Source organism: Oncorhynchus keta, chromosome 5 (genome assembly GCF_023373465.1).
Source record: "Oncorhynchus keta strain PuntledgeMale-10-30-2019 chromosome 5, Oket_V2, whole genome shotgun sequence".
Classification (NCBI taxonomy): Eukaryota; Metazoa; Chordata; class Actinopteri; order Salmoniformes; family Salmonidae; genus Oncorhynchus; species Oncorhynchus keta.
The window spans coordinates 6,378,770-6,403,917 of NC_068425.1; the positions used below are offsets into that span (position 1 = coordinate 6,378,770).

The 25,148-nt window shown below is 41.7% G+C and overlaps 1 protein-coding gene, 1 long non-coding RNA gene and 1 pseudogene across 9 annotated transcripts in view; 1 reads left to right on the forward strand and 2 right to left on the reverse strand.

Annotated features, from left to right (window-relative positions):
* LOC118376417 (calpain-1 catalytic subunit-like) overlaps nucleotides 1-616 on the forward strand; it is a 65,530-nt gene extending 64,914 nt beyond the window's left edge. For all 3 annotated transcript variants that reach the window (XM_052518577.1, XM_052518578.1, XM_052518579.1), the window contains one exon: nucleotides 467-616. In XM_052518577.1, the coding sequence (XP_052374537.1) occupies nucleotides 467-493 (27 nt within the window). In that variant the 3' untranslated portion in view covers nucleotides 494-616. The remainder of the gene's footprint in view (nucleotides 1-466) is intronic.
* LOC127929984 (uncharacterized) lies at nucleotides 540-1,392 on the reverse strand. Of its 6 annotated transcripts, XR_008136441.1 has the most exons (5): nucleotides 1,152-1,392; nucleotides 1,044-1,115; nucleotides 936-1,007; nucleotides 756-863; nucleotides 540-683 (listed from the first exon to the last, which is right to left on the reverse strand). It is a non-coding gene; the product is annotated as an uncharacterized LOC127929984 (long non-coding RNA). The 6 variants fall into 6 exon arrangements; XR_008136439.1 differs by having other exon boundaries at nucleotides 936-1,115; nucleotides 1,152-1,391; XR_008136440.1 differs by having other exon boundaries at nucleotides 936-1,079; nucleotides 1,152-1,388.
* A 3,544-nt stretch (nucleotides 1,393-4,936) lies between these two features.
* On the reverse strand, nucleotides 4,937-11,729 carry LOC127929988 (39S ribosomal protein L14, mitochondrial-like; annotated as a pseudogene).
* Nucleotides 11,730-25,148: the final 13,419 nt, after the last annotated feature.

The following is a 25,148-nucleotide window of genomic DNA, read 5'->3' on the forward strand; positions in this document are numbered from 1 at the left end:
CTCTCTTTCACTCCTCTCTGTCCATCTCTCTCTCTCTCCTCTCTGTCCATCGGTCTCTCTCTTTCACTCCTCTGTCCATCTTTCTCTCTCCTCTCTGTCCATCTCTCTCTCTCCTCTCTGTCCATCTCTCTCTCTCCTCTCTGTCCATCTCTCTCTCTCCTCTCTGTCCATCTCTCTCTCTCCTCTCTGTCCATCTCTCTCTCTCCTCTCTGTCCATCTCTCTCTCTCTCCTCTCTGTCCATCTCTCTCTCTCCTCTCTGTCCATCTCTCTCTCTCCTCTCTGTCCATCTCTCTCTCTCTCTGTCCATCTCTCTCTCTCCTCTCTGTCCATCTCTCTCTCTCCTCTCTGTCCATCTCTCTCTCTCCTCTCTGTCCATCTCTCTCTCTCCTCTCTGTCCATCGGCTTCTCTTTCTCTCCTCTCTATCCATTGGCCTCTCTTTCTTTTTTCTTTCTGTATGTATTCAGTGGCTGTATATGACCATGTGTGGTTGAAGAGGACCAGTTTTCTCCCAGGAGAGGGACAGGCCGAACAGCCAACGTGCCCGGCAAGGTGCCTCTTCACTGGGCTCATAAAGATCTACTGTAGCCTCTTCCTCGAAACCACGAAGACCTTCCTAGCCTATATCTTCCCTGAAACCACGAAGACCTTCCTAGCCTATATCTTCCCTGAAACCACGAAGACCTTCCTAGCCTATATCTTCTCTGAAACCACGAAGACCTTCCTAGCCTATATCTTCCCTGAAACCATGAAGACCTTCCTAGCCTATATCTTCCCTGAAACCACGAAGACCTTCCTAGCCTATATCTTCCCTGAAACCACGAAGACCTTCCTAGCCTATATCTTCCCTGAAACCACGAAGACCTTCCTAGCCTATATCTTCCCTGAAACCACAAAGACCTTCCTAGCCTATATCTTCCCTGAAACCACAAAGACCTTCCTAGCCTATATCTTCCCTGAAACCACGAAGACCTTCCTAGCCTATATCTTCCCTGAAACCACGAAGACCTTCCTAGCCTATATCTTCTCTGAAACCATGAAGACCTTCCTAGCCTATATCTTTCCTGAAACCATGAAGACCTTCCTAGCCTATATCTTTCCTGAAACCATGAAGACCTTCCTAGCCTATATCTTCCCTGAAACCATGAAGACCTTCCTAGCCTATATCTTCCTCTGCCTGATCTGAACTATAGGGCTGACCTGTACTGTACCGACTCAGATATTTTATTTCCACATTGTCCTTTCCAGCACGGTTCCAGCTACTATGGTGAAAGAATAACCAGCCCAGTTCAGTTCGGTTCAGTTTGGCCCTATAGTGTGAATCAGTTACTCCAGCCAGCTACACTACAGCACAGCCTCTCACCCAACCCCCTCAGCCTGCCAACTACAGTACAGCAAGCCCCTTCACCCAACCCCCTCAGCCTGCCAACTACACTACAGCAAGCCCCTCACCCAACCCCTCAGCCTGTCAACTACACTACAGCAAGCCCCCTCACCCAACCCCCTCAGCCTGTCAACTACACTACAGCAAGCCCCCTCACCCACTCCCCCTCAGCCTGCCAACTACACTACAGCAAGCCCCCTCACCCAACCCCCTCAGCCTGCCAACTACACTAGAGTGCCCCCTCACCCACCCCACCTCAGCTAACCCCATATAGCAGTGAGGGTCCTACTAGCCATGTAATGCAGGGCGAGACCCTCCCGACCAAGCTAAAGACCCCCCCCCCCCCAAGCTACGGCCTATGCAAAATGTTAGAATTGTTAAAAAAAACAAAACATTTTATTCACTGTGGAATTGGAATGGGATGCACGACACTAATGAGCCCATACTGGTATCGTCCCGGCCCTACTAGAGCTGTCTGTGAACAGAATGGGTCAGAACACGAAGCATCAGTATGGCTGTGTGGAAACACGTTTTTTTTAAATCACGTTAGTTGAACCGAAGAAGATCCAGTCTGTTTTGTCTTTTTGCTGTTTAGTGCACGTGAACTCTTTCATCACCTGGTTGACCCACCGTGGGGTGTTATGGGAATATTTACACATAGTGCATCTGGCTCACGCACTCACAAAGTGTCTTACCATTTTTTAGGTTTATTATTCTGTGAGATATGTTAGGAAGGCTCTTGATTATCGCAGTGTTCTGAGTAATATCATATGTCTTTTAGCCACAGCTGATATTCGAGGACATTATTTGACTATGCCCACTAGGTGGAAGTATTGTATTGAGTCTCAGTGTGGCGATCATGGTACTGCAGTTGTAGAATGTTACTGTATATGAGGAAATACAGTATTTTAGTAATTAAAACTGAACAAAAGTAGAACTGACAAATAACAAATCATAGTTTTTATGGGTTTAAAACATCTCGTATTGGATAATATTTTACATACTCAGACCACGTGGATTGGATTACAATGCAGATTTTCATTGGGTATAATGTATTTGAGTGGATTGTATTAAAGGGATGGTTAATCTAATTTTCATTGGGTAAAATATATGAGTTGATTGTATTAAAGGGATGGTTGATCTCATTTTCAATGGGTAAAATATATGAGTTGATTGTATTAAAGGGATGGTTGATCTCATTTTCATTGGGTAAAATGTATTTGAGTGGATTGTATTAATCTAATTTTCATTGGGTAAAATGTATTTGAGTGGATTGTATTAAAGGGATGGTTGATCTAATTTTCATTGGGTAAAATATATTTGAGTGGATTGTAATTAAAGGGATGGTTGATCTAATTTTCATTCAAATGTATTTGAGTTGTTTGTATTAAAGGGATGGTTGATCTAATTTTCATTGGGTAAAATGTATTTGAGTGGATTGTAATTAAAGGGATGGTTGATCTAATTTTCAATCAAATGTATTCGAGTTGTCTATACGAATGATCTATAAGACCAAAGGAAGCAATGAGAGGAAAACGTTCCAACATAATTAAATCCATTCATGTCTACTGTTCTAAAAATATGCCTCTCCCTATACTTTACATTTTAGAATGTATGAGTAAATAAGATCACTTCATTTATCCCAATGCTTTTCTGATTGCATCTAATATCTACATGTTGCTGTTTGAAAAGTTCTGATTGTGTCGATCCTCTCTGCAAAAGCTAGTGATTGTAAATGTAGGGTTTTACCTTCAGTAAATACATGTTCACGTTAACCCCTGGGATTGAACACTGTGCTTTATGGTCTTTGAAACTCTTGACATTTACAATCATAAGAGGCATGGCTTTCATCAAGTTCACACACACACACACACACACCTACAGTGTGATGAATGAACATATTTGACCTAGATATAAAACTGGTCCTGATGGTGAAACTAATCAGTCTTCTGATTCATCACAATTGATCTATTTCAGAGCTGATCTGATTGGTCAAAAGAACAATAAGCGGAAAAAAAATCTGAAATTGGGGCTGCCTGTCTAAACACAGCCTGGGTGGCAATCAGAACCTGCATTGCTCATGACCAAAGGCAAGTGCACGTGACGGAAGAGCACGCACGTGACGGGAGAGCACGCACGTGACGGAAGAGCACGCACGTGACGGAAGAGCACGCACGTGACGGAAGAGCACGCACGTGACGGAAGAGCACGGACGTGACGGAAGAGCACGCACGTGACGGAAGAGCACGCACGTGACGGAAGAGCACGCACGTGACGGAAGAGCACGCACGTGACGGAAGAGCACGCACGTGACGGAAGAGCACGCACGTGACGGAAGAGCACGCACGTGACGGAAGAGCACGCACGTGACGGAAGAGCACGCACGTGACGGAAGAGCACGCACGTGACGGAAGAGCACGCACGTAAACCATGAGCACTAACCAATGTCTTGCAGGCGTTTCCATGGTTGTGCGCCAGGTGATAAGACTTATTAACTGCAGTACCAGCATTCTTAAGAAGTGGGGTAAACTACACTTTATTTTGGAGACGTCTCAATCCGAGCAGCTGAAGGACCAACACCAAGGACAAATGGGCAGAGTTCAAATATCATTTTCTTTAACATTCTGGCTTGTAAAGGACCCGAGAGGTCCATTTTCCAGAATTAAATTCACCGTCTGGTCCCCAAGCAAAGAGGTGCCATGAATCTTTATTCTATATGTCAGATCCTTGCTCGTTCTACACAACATATTTCTATCTGAATGTTCCATGTAGTGCCTTGCTCGTTCTACACAACATATTTCTAATCTGAATGTTCCATGTAAGTGCCTCGCTCGTTCTACACAACATATTTCTATGTGAATGTTCCATGTAGTACCTTGCTCGTTCTACACAACATATTTCTATCTGAATGTTCCATGTAGTGCCTTGCTCGTTCTACACAACATATTTCTATCTGAATGTTCCATGTAGTGCCTTGCTCGTTCTACACAACATATTTCTATCTGAATGTTCCATGTAGTGCCTTGCTCGTTCTACACAACATATTTCTACCTGAATGTTCCATGTAGTGCCTTGCTCGTTCTATATGTCAGATCCTTGCTCGTTCTACACAACATATTTCTATCTGAATGTTCCATGTAAGTGGAAATGTTCAAGAAAGGATCCAAAAAGGAATTAAAATTAACCGACATTCATTTGGGAACAAAAAGTTAACTAGTGTAATTACAGAACACGCAGCGAGCAAAAAGGGCAGGTGAGGCATAATTCTGAGTCCCACCTATTAGAATGAACAGTCACTTGAACAGTAGGCTGTGATGAGCATCATTTCACCTTGGTCCTTGATTTATCGTTGTAGGACTTTCCTCGAGTTCGACATTTTCCTGGACATCAAAAAAAAAAAAAAAAAAAAAAGTCATTAGTCTTGGACTAAATACTGTGGAAGATTTAAAATTCAGATTCTCCTTTGAACTCGTCTTATTGTCCAGGACAACGCTCATCAGTGTCCGGGAAACCGCCCTAAAAGTTCACCCTGAGGAATAACACAGACACGTCATTTGAATAATGTAAACTTTATTTATATCAAAACAACATAAATGACAAGAAAAAAAAAGGGTCTGTTTCCATTGACAACACGGTTTCATTACCAATAACATGTGGAGAGACATGTGGAGAGATTTCCATTGGCCCGAACATAGGGGCACACAGTCCACTTAAAAGTCAAATGTTTCACTTAGTCGTACGTTGATGTCAATGGGAGACTACGTGAAAAATGTGCTCGGAATCACCTCCACAGACGTGATCCTGTTTGAGGACACGACAGCTGTCATCACAACTATTAACGGAGGACTTTGTTTTTTTATTTTTACCTTTATTTAACCAGGCAAGTCAGTTAAGAACAAATTCTTATTTTCAATGACGGCCTGGGAACAGTGGGTTAACTGTCTTGTTCAGGGGCAGAACGACAGATTTATACCTTGTCAGCTCGGGGTTTGAACTTGTAACCTTCCGGTTACTTGTCCAACGCTCTAACCACTAGGCTACCCTGCCGCCCTGTTACAGAACTACACAAACCGGCTAGCGATGGCCAACAGCTTGGAATAGTCTCCCTCCATTTTACGCAAGTGTGTCGGTAGTGGAACCTTAATTCTAGTTCCCGTAGGGTTACCGTTGTCTTCAATCAGGACAACGTTGTTAGAGTCAAAACGGGGTTCATCCGCTCTCCGGGCATCTTGTGGCCAGGATAAGAGCTTTTTCTTCCCTCCCTTGATGGCCAGCAGAACGCGGTCGCCCACCTTGCCCACTCCGTTCTTGGTGTACACGTGGATGACTCTAGGGGACCGGTGCCATGGGGTACTACCCAGTGGACTGTTGTCAAAAACACGAACCCTGGTCATTTTCTGGATGGCTGCTGCGGCTGTTGACACACTACGAGAGAGAGATGTATAGAGAGAGAGATGTATAGAGAGAGATGTATAGAGAGAGAGAGATGTATAGAGAGAGAGAGAGAGAGATATGTATAGAGAGAGAGAGAGAGATGATAGAGAGAGAGAGATGTATAGAGAGAGAGAGAGAGATGTATAGAGAGAGAGAGAGAGATGTATAGAGAGAGAGAGGTGTAGAGAGAGATGTATAGAGAGAGAGAGAGGTGTAGAGAGAGATGTATAGAGAGAGAGATGTGTAGAGAGAGATGTATAGATATTAGACCCAACCAAATCATGAGAAAACAAAAAGAGAATTACTTGACACATTGGAAAGAATGAACAAAAAAAACTGAGCAAACTAGAATGTTATTTGGTCCTAAACAGAGAGGACACAGTGGCAGAATACCTGACCACTGTGACTGACTCAAACTTAAGGAAAGCTTTGATAATGAACAGACTCAGTGAGCATAGCCTTGCTATTGAGAAAGGCCGCCGTAGACAGACATGGCTCTCAAGAGAAGACAGGCTATGTGCTCACTGCCCACAAAATGAGGTGGAAACTGAGCTGCACTTCCTAACCTCCTGCCCAATGTATGACCATATTAGAGAGACATATTTCCCCCAGATTACACAGATCCACAAAGAATTTGAAAACAAATCCAATTTTGATAAACTCCCATATCTACTGGGTGAAATTCCACAGTCTGCCATCACAGCAGCAAGATTTGTGACCTGTTGCCACGAGAAAAGGGCAACCAGTGAAGAACAAACACCATTGTAAATACAACCCATATTTATGCTTATTTATTTTCCCTTGTGTTCTTTAAACATTTAAACATTAAACATTAAACATATCTTGTTACAACACACACACACACACACACACACACACACACACACACACACACACACGACATTTGAAATGTATTTATTATTTTGGAACTTTTGTATGTGTAATGTTAACTGTTAATTTTTATTGTTTATTTCACTTTTGTATATTATCTACTTCACTTGCTTTGGCAATGTTAACACATGTTTCCCATGCCAATAAAGCCCCTTGAATTGAAATTGAATTGAGAGATGTATAGATAGAGAGAGAATTGAAATTGAATTGAGAGATGTATATAGATAGAGAGAGATGTATATAGATAGAGAGAGAGATGTATATAGATAGAGAGAGATGTATATAGATAGAGAGAGATGTATATAGATAGAGAGAGAGATGTATATAGATAGAGAGAGATGTATATAGATAGAGAGAGATGTATATAGATAGAGAGAGAGATGTATATAATATAATAATAATAATAATAATATATGCCATTTAGCAGACGCTTTTATCCAAAGCGACTTACAGTCATGTGTGCATACATTCTATGTATGGGTGGTCCCGGGGATCGAACCCACTACCCTGGCGTTACAAGCGCCATGCTCTACCAACTGAGCTACAGGACCACATAGATAGAGAGAGATGTATATAGATAGAGAGAGAGATGTATAGATAGAGAGAGATGTGTATAGATAGAGAGAGAGATGTATAGATAGAGAGAGATGTATAGATAGAGAGAGAGATGTATAGATAGAGAGAGATACAAAAAAAAAAGGGACCAGCGCCCCTTATTAAAAGGGACCAGCGCCCTTATTAAAAAATTCCACAGGACCAGCGCCCCTTATTAAAAAGGGACCAGCGCCCCTTATTAAAAAAGGGACCAGCGCCCCTTATTAAAAAAGGGACCAGCGCCCCTTATTAAAAAGGGACCAGCGCCCCTTATTAAAAAGGGACCAGCGCCCCTTATTAAAAAAGGGACCAGCGCCCCTTATTAAAAGGGACCAGCGCCCCTTATTAAAAAAAAAAGGGACCAGCGCCCCTTATTAAAAAAGGGACCAGCGCCCCTTATTAAAAAAGGGACCAGCGCCCCTTATTAAAAATTGGGACCAGCGCCCCTTATTAAAAAGGGACCAGCGCCCCTTATTAAAAAGGGACCAGCGCCCCTTATTAAAAAAGGGACCAGCGCCCCTTATTAAAAAAGGGACCAGCGCCCCTTATTAAAAAGGGACCAGCGCCCCTTATTAAAAAAGGGACCAGCGCCCCTTATTAAAAAGGGACCAGCGCCCCTTATTAAAAAGGGACCAGCGCCCCTTATTAAAAGGGACCAGCGCCCCTTATTAAAAGGGACCAGCGCCCCTTATTAAAAAAGGGACCAGCGCCCCTTATTAAAAAAGGGACCAGCGCCCCTTATTAAAAAGGGACCAGCGCCCCTTATTAAAAAGGGACCAGCGCCCCTTATTAAAAAGGACCAGCGCCCCTTATTAAAAAGGGACCAGCGCCCCTTATTAAAAGGGACCAGCGCCCCTTATTAAAAAAGGGACCAGCGCCCCTTATTAAAAAAGGGACCAGCGCCCCTTATTAAAAAAGGGACCAGCGCCCCTTATTAAAAAAGGGACCAGCGCCCCTTATTAAAAAAGGGACCAGCGCCCCTTATTAAAAAAGGGACCAGCGCCCCTTATTAAAAAAGGGACCAGCGCCCCTTATTAAAAAAGGGACCAGCGCTCCTTATTAAAAAAGGGACCAGCGCCCCTTATTAAAAAAGGGACCAGCGCTCCTTATTAAAAAAGGGACCAGCGCTCCTTATTAAAAGGGACCAGCGCTCCTTATTAAAAGGGACCAGCGCTCCTTATTAAAAGGGACCAGCGCTCCTTATTAAAAGGGACCAGCGCTCCTTATTAAAAGGGACCAGCGCTCCTTATTAAAAGGGACCAGCGCTCCTTATTAAAAGGGACCAGCGCTCCTTATTAAAAAGGACCAGCGCCCCTTATTAAAAAGGGACCAGCGCTCCTTATTAAAAGGGACCAGCGCTCCTTATTAAAAGGGACCAGCGCTCCTTATTAAAAGGGACCAGCGCTCCTTGTTAAAAGGGACCAGCGCTCCTTGTTAAAAGGGACCAGCGCTCCTTGTTAAAGGGACCAGCGCTCCTTGTTAAAAGGGACCAGCGCTCCTTATTAAAAGGGACCAGCGCTCCTTATTAAAAGGGACCAGCGCTCCTTATTAAAAGGGACCAGCGCTCCTTATTAAAAAGGGACCAGCGCTCCTTATTAAAAGGGACCAGCGCTCCTTATTAAAAGGGACCAGCGCTCCTTATTAAAAGGGACCAGCGCTCCTTATTAAAAGGGACCAGCGCTCCTTATTAAAAAGGGACCAGCGCTCCATTACTATGTACACAGGGCAGCAGCCTCTAAGATGCAGGGTAGAGTAACCGGGTGGTAGCTGTCTCGTGACAGTGACTAAAGTTCAGGGCAGGGTACTGGGCAGAGGGCCGGCTAGAACCATGCTAGGAATCACTCCGTAATTCAAATACAATAACAATGATTGTGCACGTCATATAACCTTGTGTTCAGAGAAAAATGTTTGGCCTTTCATAACAGACGACTCGACATCAGGCCACCAGCCGATACATAGCTACAGATTGGTTGGATCACATGATCTGGTGTACAAAGATGTTTGGTATCCATGACTGGGCGTTACTGGACTCCCTCTCATTGTTAGCAGAGTGCACAACCTATACTATACTATACTTGTGAGAAACAAGTTTTGGTTGATTTAATTCCATTTACGAGTTCTGTCAATTTAGTCATTGTCTTTTGTTTGGAGCGCCTCTGTCAATGTTGTGTAAGGAAGCACACGTATAGAAGTAGTCCTATTGGCTCCCTGGCCAGCGGGCAAATGTACACGTATAAATGTGCCCATTTCTAGATCTGATAGTATTTCTGATTGGCTTAATGCACCACCACTAATGAACTGTGGAGCTTCTCAAAGTAATGTTGTTTTCTTCACCTCAAGTAAACAAATGTCTGTTTTTACATCCATTGAGAATGACAATAGTTCCTCAATGTATTTAAAAAAAAAAATCTTTACAGCTCTCTCCCTTTTCGATAACCACTCAGCGTGAAAAGGGGACAATGTCATGCTCTGCTCCAGTGGAAACGTCATAAAATAGGCTCCTTATCAGCGCTCGACTTGGACTGAAATAGGTTACGGTAATCATTTAGGGTGGGGGGGGGGGTGCTGTTTATATTTAGGTGCAGGAGATCCACAATACTTTTGAGCTAATATTGTATAAGAGGAACAGGATCTCAGGCAGTAGAATGTGAGGTGCCAGTACTCAGCTCCGGTGAGCGCCTGCCCAAGTCAAGCACTGCTTCTTATCCCTTACATAAGTTTGCTAGCACAAGCTTTGGGCCAGACCCAAGTTAATAGTTGATACAATGTTTCAAGTTTGTTGCAGACAGGCCATGTGTAGCCAATGTGATTTATAGGGTATTTATTTTTTTAAATCCTGATATATATATATTCTACCAGCAGGCTGCAATGTTTTTATTTGTTGGCTTTATGTAGACTGTTTACAATAGAAGTTACTTTAAGTTTGTATCATTTTTGTAGAATTTTGATTAACCACATGACAATGATTTTGGCATATGAAGATATCATAAAGTAAATGAAACGGTTTCATAACAGCCACGGAAATCGGTAGAAATTGTAAGATAAATTGCCATTCCACATGAGGAAGGTTAACGACTCCTCATGTTGCCGATAACCAGCAACTTCAGGAGAGTAAGGGGCAGAATCTGCGAAAAGCCAGCAGGAGTGGGAAGAGAATAGTTGGGTCTGGATCTCTGGCGCCCTCTTGAGGCATCAAACCATAAGCTGAAAGCATCAAACAAGTTCAGTGCCAAAAGTTGATTTTATTAAAACACACAAGGGTATTTCTATACATGTAAAAATTTGAGCAATCGAAATGTTTAAAGAACAGACGACTTTCGGTCTACCAAGATTTTTTTAAGTTGGGGACAGCCCTAAATGTAATGGAACTGAGTCACGATCAAGGGCTACGCCAAACAGAATCTGGCCTTGCAGGACGTAGGTGGGACAAATCTCCTTTAAGCCCAGGAAGCAGCCATTTACCAGCTTTCAAGCTTAATAATGATAAAATAAGTTTGTTAATTTACTCCGCCACGGCCGGTATGTACTTCAAATAAAAGGTCTAAATTAACGGAGGGGAAAAATAACAATTTTCGACACCTCCAATTTATTGAGCTGGTGTAGACTTCTGACCTGTGCATGGCATTAGGTTAGTGCTATCGGGGATCCTTGGGAGGTGAGAATAGGTATTTGTACAGTTGCTGGTAAATCTTTATTTAGATGTGATACCGTCCATGACGACAGTAAATGACAGTAGTTGCTAATGGAAATATTTGTTGAGTAATGAACATATTTTTATTATTAAAGCTGCAATATGTAACTTTTTTTGGTGACCCACCAAACTCACGTAGAAATTTGAGTTATAGATCGGTCATTGGCATTGAAAGCAAGTCAAGGACGGGTAGATCTGTTCTATGTGTGCTATTTCTGTGCTTTTAGGCCGTCATTGTAAATATGAATTTACATAATTGACTTGCCTAAAGATTAAATGAAATAAAAATTCCAGTTCATGAGTTTTGCTTTTTTTAACTTATACTATTTGGTGTACAATCTGTGTAGGTAGCAAATGCAGTACAGTGTAAGACAGGGAAAGCATATAACGTTACACAATGTAGGCAGATAAATTCTATATCAAAACAAATTGTCACCTGAAAGCCTTGTGATGCGTCAGTGATGACAGTTGTGCGAGGAACCCACTGCATGATCTTGAAATAAGAGCCATGGTTGGACCTTGTGAGAAGAGAAGAGGTTAGCGAGCTATACATGCATCGTTTTGCAAATGGTCAGCTCGCTAACAATCTAGCAACTGAACCGACAAAAGCACGGGTTATTAAAGCAAGTTTCAAATTAAATCTACTAATTTCGCTACGTCTAAGCTTTACCACGTCGTATATTCGTGTATGTAGCTACATGTTTCTGACTTTTGCTAGATAAAATAGAATAATTGCAGCTACCTTACAAGCTAGCTAGTTAGCAACTTTTCACGAGTGCTCCATACCAATGTCAAACACGTCATCAAACAGCGACCCAGCCGATTACAAACGCTTAGGACCAAATGCGCACCAAATTTATTTTGTATTTTGTATCTTCTGATAAGAGCTTTTTTGTAGGTTCATAGTCGATATTTTATGGATGATAGTCGATACCCATTTTAGTTGATTACTCAATTAAAAAAGGGCCACGAGGAAATATATTCTAATGTGTCATAAAAACGCACTTGGGTGACGAATCTGTTCTATTTGTTCTATGTCTATGATTTTGATACGCCCTGTTCATTTCAATGGGTTTTACGCACCTCATCCGATCCAACTCTTCTGCCTTGGTTAGCTGCTGCTGTGCTTGTAACTGGCTAGCGTTAGCTACTAAGCTCCTGCTTAATCGTGTTTTTTTGTTTTTGTGTGTGTGACGATTTTGGAGGGACTATATTGTATTTTCTACCTGGGAATCATACAAGACCTCGGATATAATACGAAGATTTTGTCCATTTGGATCGCGGAGTTCGCTGGTCTTGACTGCGTATCAAACAGCAGGTAAATCCATCGCTTTATGCAGCGGTGTAAATCACAGCCATTCACAGCGTTAGTTACGCAAAAATTGTGAGCTGGGAAGCTACCTAAAAACTATATCGGGAAACTGTCATAAAACGTTTTTTTGTGTTGTTGATAGAAATCTAGCAAGCTACCGTCTAGCTGACCTTAAATCCGTGAAATAGCACGGCAACGTTAGGTTAACGAGCGAGGTAACCGGATAACGTATCCAGCCTTGCCCTGCTATTTATCTAACATATCGTAGGGATCTGACAGACAGAAATGGATGAGACGTGTTTTATGTTGACTAAGGTTACCCAGTGAGAGAGTAAACAGAGAAGAGACAGCTCAGGATTATTGCAATGTACATTAAAATCAGCGTGTCTTTTTAGTTGTAGCCATCGATGGCCAAGAAAGACAGCTACAGTAACGTTATAACCTAAATCAAAGAGGGTTTGGACGATGGCTCATCCACAGATTAGTGATGATAATAGGTAGCTAAACACGGCCTAATCCTTACAATGAACAATGTTCACACCCTGGTTTCTTCTTGTGCTGCTACCGTTATCGTCACTCGGCGTGTATTTGATTATTACTTTTCATTATTAACTACTTGTTTTAGTTCTCTATTTCTACATTTTCTTTCTCTCTGCATGGTTGGGAAAGGGCCCGTATAAAGTAAGCGTTTCTACACCTGTTGTTAACGAAGCATGAGAATAATAAGATGTTATTTGATCATGCGTTGTATTCGTCATTGCATAGGCCCGACCTGCAGTTTCTATGACAGGTTCGCCAGGGTCCCCGTAATGACAGAGAGGGGAAAGCCGTACCCAGGCTGTCACTCATGCTATGGGAATGCTCTCTCAGGCCAAGGACGGAGAGAATAGCTGAGTAGGCTACTATAATTTAGTACTATTTACGAGTGAAACCAATAACAGATGTAGCTTAGGAACTGTAGCTCTGGTCCAGGGCATTAGTGCGGCTTTTTAATGCTAAGCATTCCTTCACTAACACCTAGGACCAGAGCTACTGAAGCCAATGCTCCTTTGAACGTCCCCCGATACAGAGGCTGAATATGAGACGGGCCTTGGGGTTTGGTTTGCCTGGCTACCCAAACTCCTTGATACGGCACGTCCACGGACGTTTAGTTCATTATCCGCAATGACTCTGGATCTGAGTACCTCCCCGGACGATTTCTAGAATCCCCGAAACCGGTGTGTTGGGCCAGAGACAGAACATGCGCGGGTAAAAGCGGCGTTTTGAAAATGTACCATTGTCATTGATACTCTGCATGGTTAGAGATAATCCACTCTCCGATGACATTGTTTTGTCCAACACCCCTAAATTTGACTTCACCACAAAACACTTCAGTGTAGCGAATAGAGCGTACTGCTCTGGTGCTCCAGGTCCTTTCCAACCGCTCTGTCGATCCATTTATTAAAATCACATTTTAACCAACACAATCTATTTTGTGACTACCTGGACTTGGTTTGTAAGTCGCTCTGGATAAGAGCGTCTGCTAAATGACTTAAATATAAATGTAAATGTTTTGAAGTATTTTGGTTTTGAAATATTGAAACCAAACCATATGATTTCAATGAAAAGTATTTTCATAAACAAGATGAAGAGGTGACTGACTGTAAGACACGCTCATCATTTTCAAATAAACTACATGTCATATTAAACGGCACCATAAACACTCTAAATTAGGTCAGGAGCCAGACAGGCAGACTAAGAAGGAACAAAAATTAATTATTTAGGATATATTATTTCAAGGCTGTAGCCTACAAGCATTTCCCTACACCCACAATAACATCTGCTAAACATGTGTATGTGACAAATACAATTAGATTTGATTTACAAATAAATAAACAGTGAACCATTTCAGGCTGGCAGGGACATTACGCGCCTCGCTTGTAAACATTTAGTTGTATTAAATCATTCTAGTTGATAAGTTGCACATATTGGCTGTGACTTACTTAGAATGAAATACACATTTAAATGTAAAAAAATGCCTTTATTAGCCTACCATCTATAAGGCCTTTTTAATTCATTTTTAGAAACATGAGTTTGGCCAGAATCTGTGGCTTCAGGCTCGTGCGATGGTACCTGGAGAGCAGGCCTGCAGCAGAGATGACCCTTTCAGCGCCTGCAGAGCCACTGGGGTTGCTAAACACCCTTTGGGCCACTCTGGGATGTGGAGTTAAAAAAAAAAAAAAAAAGTTTTCTGTAGGCAGGTCTAAAGGATTTTTAGGTAAAATAACTATCAAAATGGAGGTAATATGCCTTGCCTATTGGGCCCAAATCAATGACGGCCTATTGTGTATACAGATAATAGAATGAAAATGAACGGAACTTTTAAGAGATCCGACTTTAAAAAAAAAATGTAATACTGCCGCTGTGACACACACTTAGCTAGCACACTTTCTGTTAGCATGTAGCATGTAGTATGTAGCATGTAGTATGTAGCATGTAGTATGTAGCATGTAGTATGTAGCATGTAGTATGTAGCATGTAGTATGTAGCATGTCGTATGTAGTATGTGCACCGTCATGCTCCCAGATGTCTTTTCAGATTCCACAGTGATTCTTTAGTTGTGGACATTACATCACCACACTCCCTCTCTTGCTCTTGGTTCCTCCTCATCTTTTGCAAGTCACCTTGTTTTTTCACCTGTGTGTTTTAAAAAAAATCAGTTTCCTTATGAAAATATTTAGAGAACTCTGTGACCGTAGCTAAAGCAAGGGGCTATAGCAGCACACGAGTAGACTACAGATGCATTGTGGGCCAGGGCATGCCCTGAGCTTGTGAGGTTGAGCGCATTTGGAGCGGGAGAGAAGGCCGACGCTCCAACTTTTGGCGAAACTCGCTCGTTCCACTCCTTTCCCCCGCTCTGCTCCGCTCACATACTCTGCTACCATCTAGCAGATGGAGACGGATAGAAGCTGTTTATCTCCATCACTAGCTGGCTACAGCCCAGGACTTTAGAGACTGCTGCCTCATGTATATAGAGTCATTGAACACTGGTCACTAACAATGTTTACATACTGTTTTACCCACTTCATATGTATATACTGTATTCTAGTCCTGGTTCATCCTATATAACTACTGTTGTCCACTTCATATGTATATACTGTATTCAAGTCATGGTTCATCCTATATAACTACTGTTGTCCACTTCATATGTATATACTGTATTCTAGTTCATCCTATATAACTACTGTTGTCCACTTCATATGTATATACTGTATTCTAGTTCATCCTATATAACCACTGTTGTCCACTTCATATGTATATACTGTATTCTAGTCATGGTTCATCCTATATAACTACTGTTGTCCACTTCATATGTATATACTGTATTCTAGTTCATCCTATATAACTACTGTTGTCCACTTCATATGTATATACTGTATTCTAGTTCATCCTATATAACCACTGTTGTCCACTTCATATGTAAGGGAATACCCCCTGTATTGGACAAAAATGAATGGCATGTCATTGGCATCGGACAAACCATATACACATTGGCCAATACCACCCAATTCGGCGTTGATTCATGCAAAGTGTATTGCAAATGCCATATGGTAATTGCCAGTTGTAACACTTTAAAAATTCAACAGGGGGCAAATGCGCTCCACCGGGGTTTTTCATATTGGAGATGTAACCCAAATTAATGTCCAAAAGTAAAATTTTGAAAAAATGAAATTTTTTCAAAAACTTATCACCCCTTAAAAAGTGCTTTCTGGACCGTTTTTCGAAATTCTTTCGATTTTTTGTCAATTACACATGTGTAAGAACTGTATGAATATACTTTTGTCAATTTTATTATCATAATTAAAAAAAAAAAAAATTATATGCGCATAAGGAATATGTTTTGTCCAATTCCAATATGATTTCATAGGAAGTCAAAAGTCAAAAGTCAAAAATGTCAAAATTTTGTAAAAACTTCACACACCCATAAAAAGTGCTTTCTGGACCGTTTTTCGAAATTCTTTCGATTTTTTGTCAATTACACATGTGTAAGAACTGTATGAATATACTTTTGTCCAATTTTATTATCATAATTTTTTTATATTTTTTTTAATTGTGCATAAGGATTTTTTTGTGGGCCAAATGACGTAAGAAATTTGACATGCTCAAAAATCCTGCAGAAATGCAAAATTGACTGGCCTGATGAACTCGGGATGGCCGGGCAGTGATAGTTGTTCCTTTCCATCACTCGTTGTGTTGACTTCATCATGTCCATTTTGTGATGTTTTTTCACTATATAATCATATTGCAAGTGCACGTGCATTTGCAATATGTTTCAATGTGCATTTACCATATGAAATTTGACCTTGCTCAAAAATGCAAAATTGACTGGTCTGATGAACACAGGATGGCCGAGCAGTGATAGTTGTACATTTCCATCACTCGTTGTGTTGATTTCATCATCTCCGTTAGGTGATGTTGTTTCACTATAGAATCATATTGTAAGTGCACGTGCATTTGCAATATGTTTCAATGTGCATTTACCATATGAAATTTGACCTTGCTCAAAAATGCAAAATTGACTGGTCTGATGAACACAGGATGGCCGAGCAGTGAGAGTTGTACCTTTCCATCACTCGTTGTGTTGATTTCATCATGTCCATTTGTTTATGTTTTCTCACTTTTGCAAAGTCACTGTGCATTTGCAATATGGTTCAATGGGCAGGTACCATCACGAATTTGTCATGCTATAAAATCCTGCAGGAATGTGAAATTGACTGGCCTGATGAACACAGGATGGCCTGGCAGTGATAGTTGTTCCTTTCCATCACTCGTTGTGTTGATTTCATCATGTCCATTAGGTGATGTTTTTTACTATAGAATCATATTGCAAATGCACGTGCATTGTTGTGCAACTGGTAACCCAAAAATAAAAATATGGTTGTAAAAATGCATTTAAATTGACTGTCCATGCCCGCTATGGGAGTACCCTACTACGGCCCTCTATCTATGGAGTCCGTCCTGAGTGCTTTATGGACTGTTTAAAATATTCTGATGGATACGCATGTTGTGCAACTGGTGATTGAAAATAGGCACCTGGTAACCCCCAAATGTAACCCAAAATATGCTTGTAAATGCATTTACCGGTCATTCTGATATTAATGCTCGCTATGGGAACACAGGATGGCCGGGCAGTGATAGTTGTACATTTCCATCACTCGTTGTGTTGATTTCATCATGTCCATTAGGTGATGTTTTTACACTATAGAATCATATTGCAAGTGCGCGCATTTGCAATATGTTTCAATGTGCATTTACCATATGAAATTTGACATGCTCAAAAATGCAAAATTGACTGGTCTGATGGACACAGGATGGCCGAGCAGTGATAGTTGTACATTTCCATCACTCGTTGTGTTGATTTCATCATGTCCATTAGGTGATGTTTTTTCACTATAGAATCATATTGCAAGTGCACGCGCATTTGCAATATGTTTCAATGTGCATTTACCATATGAAATTTGACATGCTCAAAAATGCAAAATTGACTGGTCTGATGAACACAGGATGGCTGAGCAGTGATAGTTGTACATTTCCATCACCTGTTGTGTTGATTTCATCATGTCCATTTGTTTATGTTTTCTCACTTTTGCAAAGTCACTGTGCATTTGCAATATGGTTCAATGGGCAGGTACCATCACGAATTTGTCATGCTATAAAAATCCTGCAGGAATGTGAAATTGACTGGTCTGATGAACACAGGATGGCCGAGCAGTGATAGTTGTACATTTCCATCACTTGTTGTGTTGATTTCATCATGTCCATTAGGTGATGTTTTTCACTATAGAATCATATTGCAAATGCACGTGCATTGTTGTGCAACTGGTAACCCAAAAATTAAAATATGGTTGTAAATGCATTTACCGGGACTCCTATTATCCATGCCCGCTATGGGAGTACCCTAGGACGGCCCTCTATCTATGGGGGCAGTCCTGAGTGCTTTATGGACTGTTTAAAATATTCTGATGGATACGCATGTTGTGCAACTGGTGATTGAAAATAGGCACCTGGTAACCCAAAAATGAAAATATGGTTGTGAATGCATTTACCGGTCATTCTGATATTAATGCCCGCTATGGGAACACAGGATGGCCGGGCAGTGATAGTTGTTCCTTTCCATCACTCGTTGTGTTGATTTCATCATGTCCATTAGGTGATGTTTTTCACTATAGAATCATATTGTAAGTGCACGTGCATTTGCAATATGTTTCAATGTGCATTTACCATATGAAATTTGACATGCTCAAAAATGCAAAATTGACTGGTCTGATGGACACAGGATGGCTGAGCAGTGATAGTTGTACATTTCCATCACTCGTTGTGTTGATTTCATCATGTCCATTAGGTGATGTTTTTCACTTAGAATCATATTGCAAATGCACTGTGCATTGTTGTGCAACTGGTAACCCAAAAATAAAAATATGGTTGTAAATGCATTTACAGGTCATTCTGATATTAATGCTCGCTATGGGAACACAGGATGGCCGGGCAGTGATAGTTGTACATTTCCATCACTCGTTGTGTTGATTTCATCATGTCCATTAGGTGATGTTTTTACACTATAGAATCATATTGCAAGTGCGCGCATTTGCAATATGTTTCAATGTGCATTTACCATATGAAATTTGACATGCTCAAAAATGCAAAATTGACTGGTCTGATGGACACAGGATGGCCGAGCAGTGATAGTTGTACATTTCCATCACTCGTTGTGTTGATTTCATCATGTCCATTAGGTGATGTTTTTACACTATAGAATCATATTGCAAGTGCGCGCGCATTTGCAATATGTTTCAATGTGCATTTACCATATGAAATTTGACATGCTCAAAAATGCAAAATTGACTGGTCTGATGGACACAGGATGGCCGAGCAGTGATAGTTGTACATTTCCATCACTCGTTGTGTTGATTTCATCATGTCCATTAGGTGATGTTTTTTCACTATAGAATCATATTGCAAATGCACGTGCATTGTTGTGCAACTGGTAACCCAAAAATAAAAATATGGTTGTAAATGCATTTACCGGTCATTCTGATATTAATGCTCGCTATGGGAACACAGGATGGCCGGGCAGTGATAGTTGTACATTTCCATCACTCGTTGTGTTGATTTCATCATGTCCATTAGGTGATGTTTTTACACTATAGAATCATATTGCAAGTGCGCGCGCATTTGCAATATGTTTCAATGTGCATTTACCATATGAAATTTGACATGCTCAAAAATGCAAAATTGACTGGTCTGATGAACACAGGATGGCTGAGCAGTGATAGTTGTACATTTCCATCACTCGTTGTGTTGATTTCATCATGTCCATTTGTTTATGTTTTCTCACTTTTGCAAAGTCACTGTGCATTTGCAATATGGTTCAATGGGCAGGTACCATCACGAATTTGTCATGCTATAAAAATCCTGCAGGAATGTGAAATTGACTGGCCCGATGAACTCGGGATGGCTGGGCAGTGATTCTGGTTCATCTCAATGGCTCGTTAGGGTTGATTTCAGAATGTCACTTTTGGTGATGGTACCTCACCGTTTAAACATATTGCTAATGTACAAAAGTCAACTAGCAAGTCAGTGTCCACCAGTCAATTAGATGTCATTCTGACACCAAACTGATACAAATTGACACTAAACCCACTTTTTCCAACCTGTTTAGTAGCCAACTATCACACACTTCAGAGCTGGCCCAAAATTCACAACGCCTTTGGTTCAAACCATAAAAAAACATAAAACATGTAGTTACGTTCTAGCTGCGGGTCCATTTCTTATGTTACGTGTAGGCCTAGCTGAGGCGACCCCGAATCCTAAGTTTCGGCTCGATCGGTCATTTGGTGTCCGAGCAAAACCCTAATTGGTGCTGAAAATCCACTTTTTCCATGACTTGCTACGGGGTCCTTGAATGAGCTATCGGACAGAAACGTTGGGGTCTGTCTATATGGGCCGAGACGGTTCCAATGCACCTAGTCTTGTGTCTCTGAGACATTTCTAAATGTCGCCATTTTCGTAATGGTCAAAATGAATTGAAGTCATTGCAAATGTACGAAGCTGTTTCTCGGTCCGAGAACCGTCTAGAGCCACGTAACTCACCACGCACTATCGACCTGAGGTCTAGAACAGGATTCTAAAGTTTCGGAACTCTAGGTCTGACGGTTCTTTTCAGCTCGAACAAAGCTAACTATTGGAGGCACTGTCTGTCTCTACAAACCCCAATACGTCCCTCCTTCCAAGTTGTGTGTCTGTGTGATTTAGTTTTCCTTTGAAATTTTATGGGAAAAATGACTGATTTACAGTTCATGGGGTTGCCTAATCACACATATGAAGTTTTGGACAGATCTGACTTTTTTAACCCCTCAAACAGCCCCTGAGACACCAATTAAGGCACTTCCGGTTGTCACAGGAAGCTATAAGTCAACACATATCCTCACTGGGCTATGCTTTTACAGAATCCTGTTTTAAGTCCTTACGTTAAGAATTGACTGATTTACACAGGGTTGAATGCACTATGTCTATCAAACTGCAGGCAGGTAATGGAAAAACACTTTTAGGGTGATTTTAACCACTTCCGGTTGGTCCAGGAAGCTTAGAATCAACACAGGTAGACCTCATACTGGCCTGATGGACTGTCATCAAAGACAGGTTCATACGGCATTCATAACCCATATAGACTTCAGGTTGAATTTAGGGGTTCAGGCAATGTATTCCTATGGGGAGAGAAGTCAATGCAAACTATTTGAAGTAAACACCTTCTTTTAACTATTAGGGTTAATGCCACACGGTCAACGTTAGGCTTGCACGGATCGGAAGGACCTTAGGAACGTACCTGAGGTCGAATTGTGCTTCTCACCCTAACGGTTCTCTCACTGTCACCCAAAAGCAAATGACGTTGTGGGGCAGGCTTCATTTTGGGCCTACTTTTCTAATGGTCGCTGCGCTCAGACCGAGCGAGCTACGGTCAAGCGGGATATCTCGTTGAACTCGGCACGGCCTAGAGATTATGTTTATGCCATTGCCTGCTCTCTGTGTCTTTGAGAACCGCACTTTTTCACTCCATCCTTGCTGTGTGTGCGTGTGAGCTTTTCTTTGACATCTGTTGGGAGAAATGACTGATTTACAGTTCATGAGGGTTACCTAGTCACACATATGAAGTTTTGAAAAGATCTGACCTTTTTAACCCTTGGAAACTGCCACTGTGACATCATTAAAGGCACTTCCGGTTGGCACAGGAAGCTATAAGTAAACCCATGTCTTGATTGACATAGAAACTTACAGAATCCTGAGTTTTAAGTCCTTACGTTAAGAATTGACTGATTTACACAGGGTTGAATGCACTATGTCTATCAAACTGCAGGCAGGTAATGGAAAAACACTTTTAGGGTGATTTTAACCACTTCCGGTTGGTCCAGGAAGCTTAGAATCAACACAGGTAGACCTCATACTGGCCTGATGGACTGTTATCAAAGACAGGTTCATACGGCATTCATAACCCATATAGACTTCAGGTTGAATTTAGGGGTAAAGGCAATGTATTCCTATGGGGAGAGAAGTCAATGCAAACTATTTGAAGTAAACACCTTCTTTTAACTATTAAGGGTTAATGCCACACGGTCAACGTTAGGCTTGCACGGATCGGAAGGACCTTAGGAACGTACCTGAGGTCGAATTGTGCTTCTCACCCTAACGGTTCTCTCACTGTCACCCAAAAGCAAATGACGTTGTGGGGCAGGCTTCATTTTGGGCCTAATTTTCTAATGGTCGCTGCGCTTAGACCGAGCGAGCTACGGTCAAGCGGGATATCTCGTTGAACTCGGCACGGCCTAGAGATTATTATGTTTATGCCATTGCCTGCTCTCTGTGTCTTTGAGAACCGCACTTTTCACTCCATCCTTGCTGTGTGTGCGTGTGAGAGATTTTCTTTGACATCTGTTGGGAGAAATGACTGATTTACAGTTCACGAGGGTTACCTAGTCACACATATGAAGTTTTGAAAAGATCTGACCTTTTTAACCCATGGAAACTGCCACTGTGACACCATTAAAGGCACTTCCGGTTGGCACAGGAAGCTATAAATAAACTCATATCATGATTGGGGTATGCCTTTACAGAATCCCGAGTTTTAAGTCTTTACGTTAAGAACTGAGTTATTTACGGAGGGTTTAGTGAGTGTGTGTTATTTCAGAAAATCATAGAAAATCACAGAAATCTCGCAGAGCTCCGCAGCACACTTTAAAAAGATTCGTAAGAACAACCTGCAACTGGATCTGTAACCGTTGAAAAAAAAAACACCTATCCGTGAACATCACCAAGGTGTCGTTATGCGATTTCTCTTAAATGACGATAGATAAATGGCTGGTTCTTTTTTATTGACACCGGAGGCTCCTTGACTTTGACGTGAAGTGGAAAAATAATTTCTCTATTTTCATTTTGGACCTTTAATCCCAGATAAATGGCCATAACTCAAAAACCGTTGAGGCCTAGACGCCATCTTGTTCGGGGCCAACTGCCCATTATGCCGCCCCTACGCTCACCGAGTTTCGGCTTCTAAATATTTTCAGTTTTCGAGATAAGGCCCCGTCGTGAATCGTGATGTTTTGTAGCAATAGCCATATGATTGCTTATGCCCTCTTGTGGGAATTTCCGGGACATGGGAAAAATGACATAAATCTTATTATTTTTGTAAAACGTAAACCGAATGTCCGACAACGTTCATTTGATGACTTCCTGGTAGGTCCGGCCCTGCCGCTCGGCCCGACGCCGTCCGCGAATTTTACAAACGATTTCGGACGTCTAGTAAGGGACCGTACATTTGCAATATGGACTTTCTCACTAACCATACAGGTACTGCCGAATTCTTCCCTTAAGGTATGTAAAGTTTAAGTCTTAGCTGATGAATAGTATATAACGCCTCCGCGAGACATAGTTTCGCCAATCACCACCCAATATGCAGTTTTATCCTCAAATCATACAGAAGTAGCCTATGTGTTTCTGCCTCTGTTAGACATTTTCTAAATGAATGTCTAAAGAGGAAGCTTGAGCCATTCATTTAATTGAAATTATTAAGTTTGCTTAGCGAGCTTGTAACGTCTCCAAATGTGCTATAGAATTAAATGTTATGCATGTAAACCTAAGGGGAAATTGTTTATGGAATTGCAAGATAGCTCAACTTTTCCGGTATATGAACAACAACCACATCGACTTCACCATCCGCCAATTTAAAATCGGGAGACCACATGGCAATACCATGGCATGAATGATGTGCCACAGAGTGAAAATTCTATTGATTGGTCAAAATTACACAAGTCACTTTAAGTAGGGGATATTTTGGGTAAGAATTGGTGTGTGTGAAAAAGAAAAAAATGCATCACAGGAGGTTGGTGACACCTTAATTGGGGAGGACTAGCTCATGGTAATGCCTGGAGCAGAATGAGTGGAATGGTATTCAAAACATCAAACCCCTTACTCAGTACATTGTTGGAAACCCAAATTGGTCTACACGGACAAGTTCTGGCCTGGTTTAGATCTTATCTGTCGGAAAGATATCAGTTTGTCTCTGTGAATGGTTTGTCCTCTGACAAATCAACTGTAAATGTCGGTGGTCCTCAAGGTTCCGTTTTAGGACCACTATTGTTTTCACTATATATTTTACCTCTTGGGGATGTAATTCGAAAACATAATGTTAACTTTCACTGCTATGCAGATGACACACGGCTGTACATTTCAATAAAACATGGTGAAGCCCCAAAATGTCCCTCGCTAGAAGCCTGTGTTTCAGACATAAGGAAGTGGATGGCTGCAAACATTCTACTTTTAAACAGAGATGCTTGTTCTAGGTCCCAAGAAACAAAGAGATCTTCTGTTGAATCTGACAATTAATCTTAATGGTTGTACAGTCGTCTCAAATAAAACTGTGAAGGACCTCGGCGTTACTCTTTACCCCGATCTCTCTTTTGACAAACATATCAAGACTGTTTCAAGGACAGCTTTTTTCCATCTACGTAACATTACAAAAATCTGAAACTTTCTGACCAAAAATGATGCAGAAAAATGAATCCATGCTTTTGTTACTTCTAGGTTAGACTACTGCAATGCTCTACTTTCCGGGTACCCGGATAAAGCACTAAATAAACTTCAGTTAGTGCTAAATACGGCTGCTAGAATCCTGACAAGAACACAAAAATTTGATCATATTACTCCAGTGCTACCATCCCTAACCTGGCTTCCTGTCAAGGCAAGGGCTGATTTCAAGGTTTTACTGCTAACCTTACAAAGCATTACATGGGCTTGCTCCTACCTATCTCTCTGATTTGGTCCTGCCGTACATACTTACACGTACGCTACGGTCACAAGACGCAGGCCTCCTAACTGTCCCTAGAATTTCTAAGCAAACAGCTGGAGGCAGGGCTTTCTCCTATAGAGCTCCATTTTTATGGAATGGTCTGCCTACTCATGTGAGAGACGCAAACTTGGTCTCAACCTTCTGAAGACTCATCTCTTCAGTGGGTCATATGATTGAGTGTAGTCTGGACCAGGAGTGTGAAGGTGAACGGAAAGGCTCTGGAGCAACAAACTGCCCTTGCTGTCTCTGCCTGGCCGGTTCCCCTCTTTCCACTGGGATTCTCTGCATCTAACCCTATTACAGGGGCTGAGTCACTGGCTTACTGGTGCTCTTTCATGCCGTCCCCAGGAGGGGTGCGTCACTTGCGTGGGTTGAGTCACTGATGTGATCTTCCTGTCTGGGTTGGCGCCCCCCCCTTGGGTTGTGCCGTGGCGGAAATCTTTGTGGGCTATACTCGGCCTTGTCTC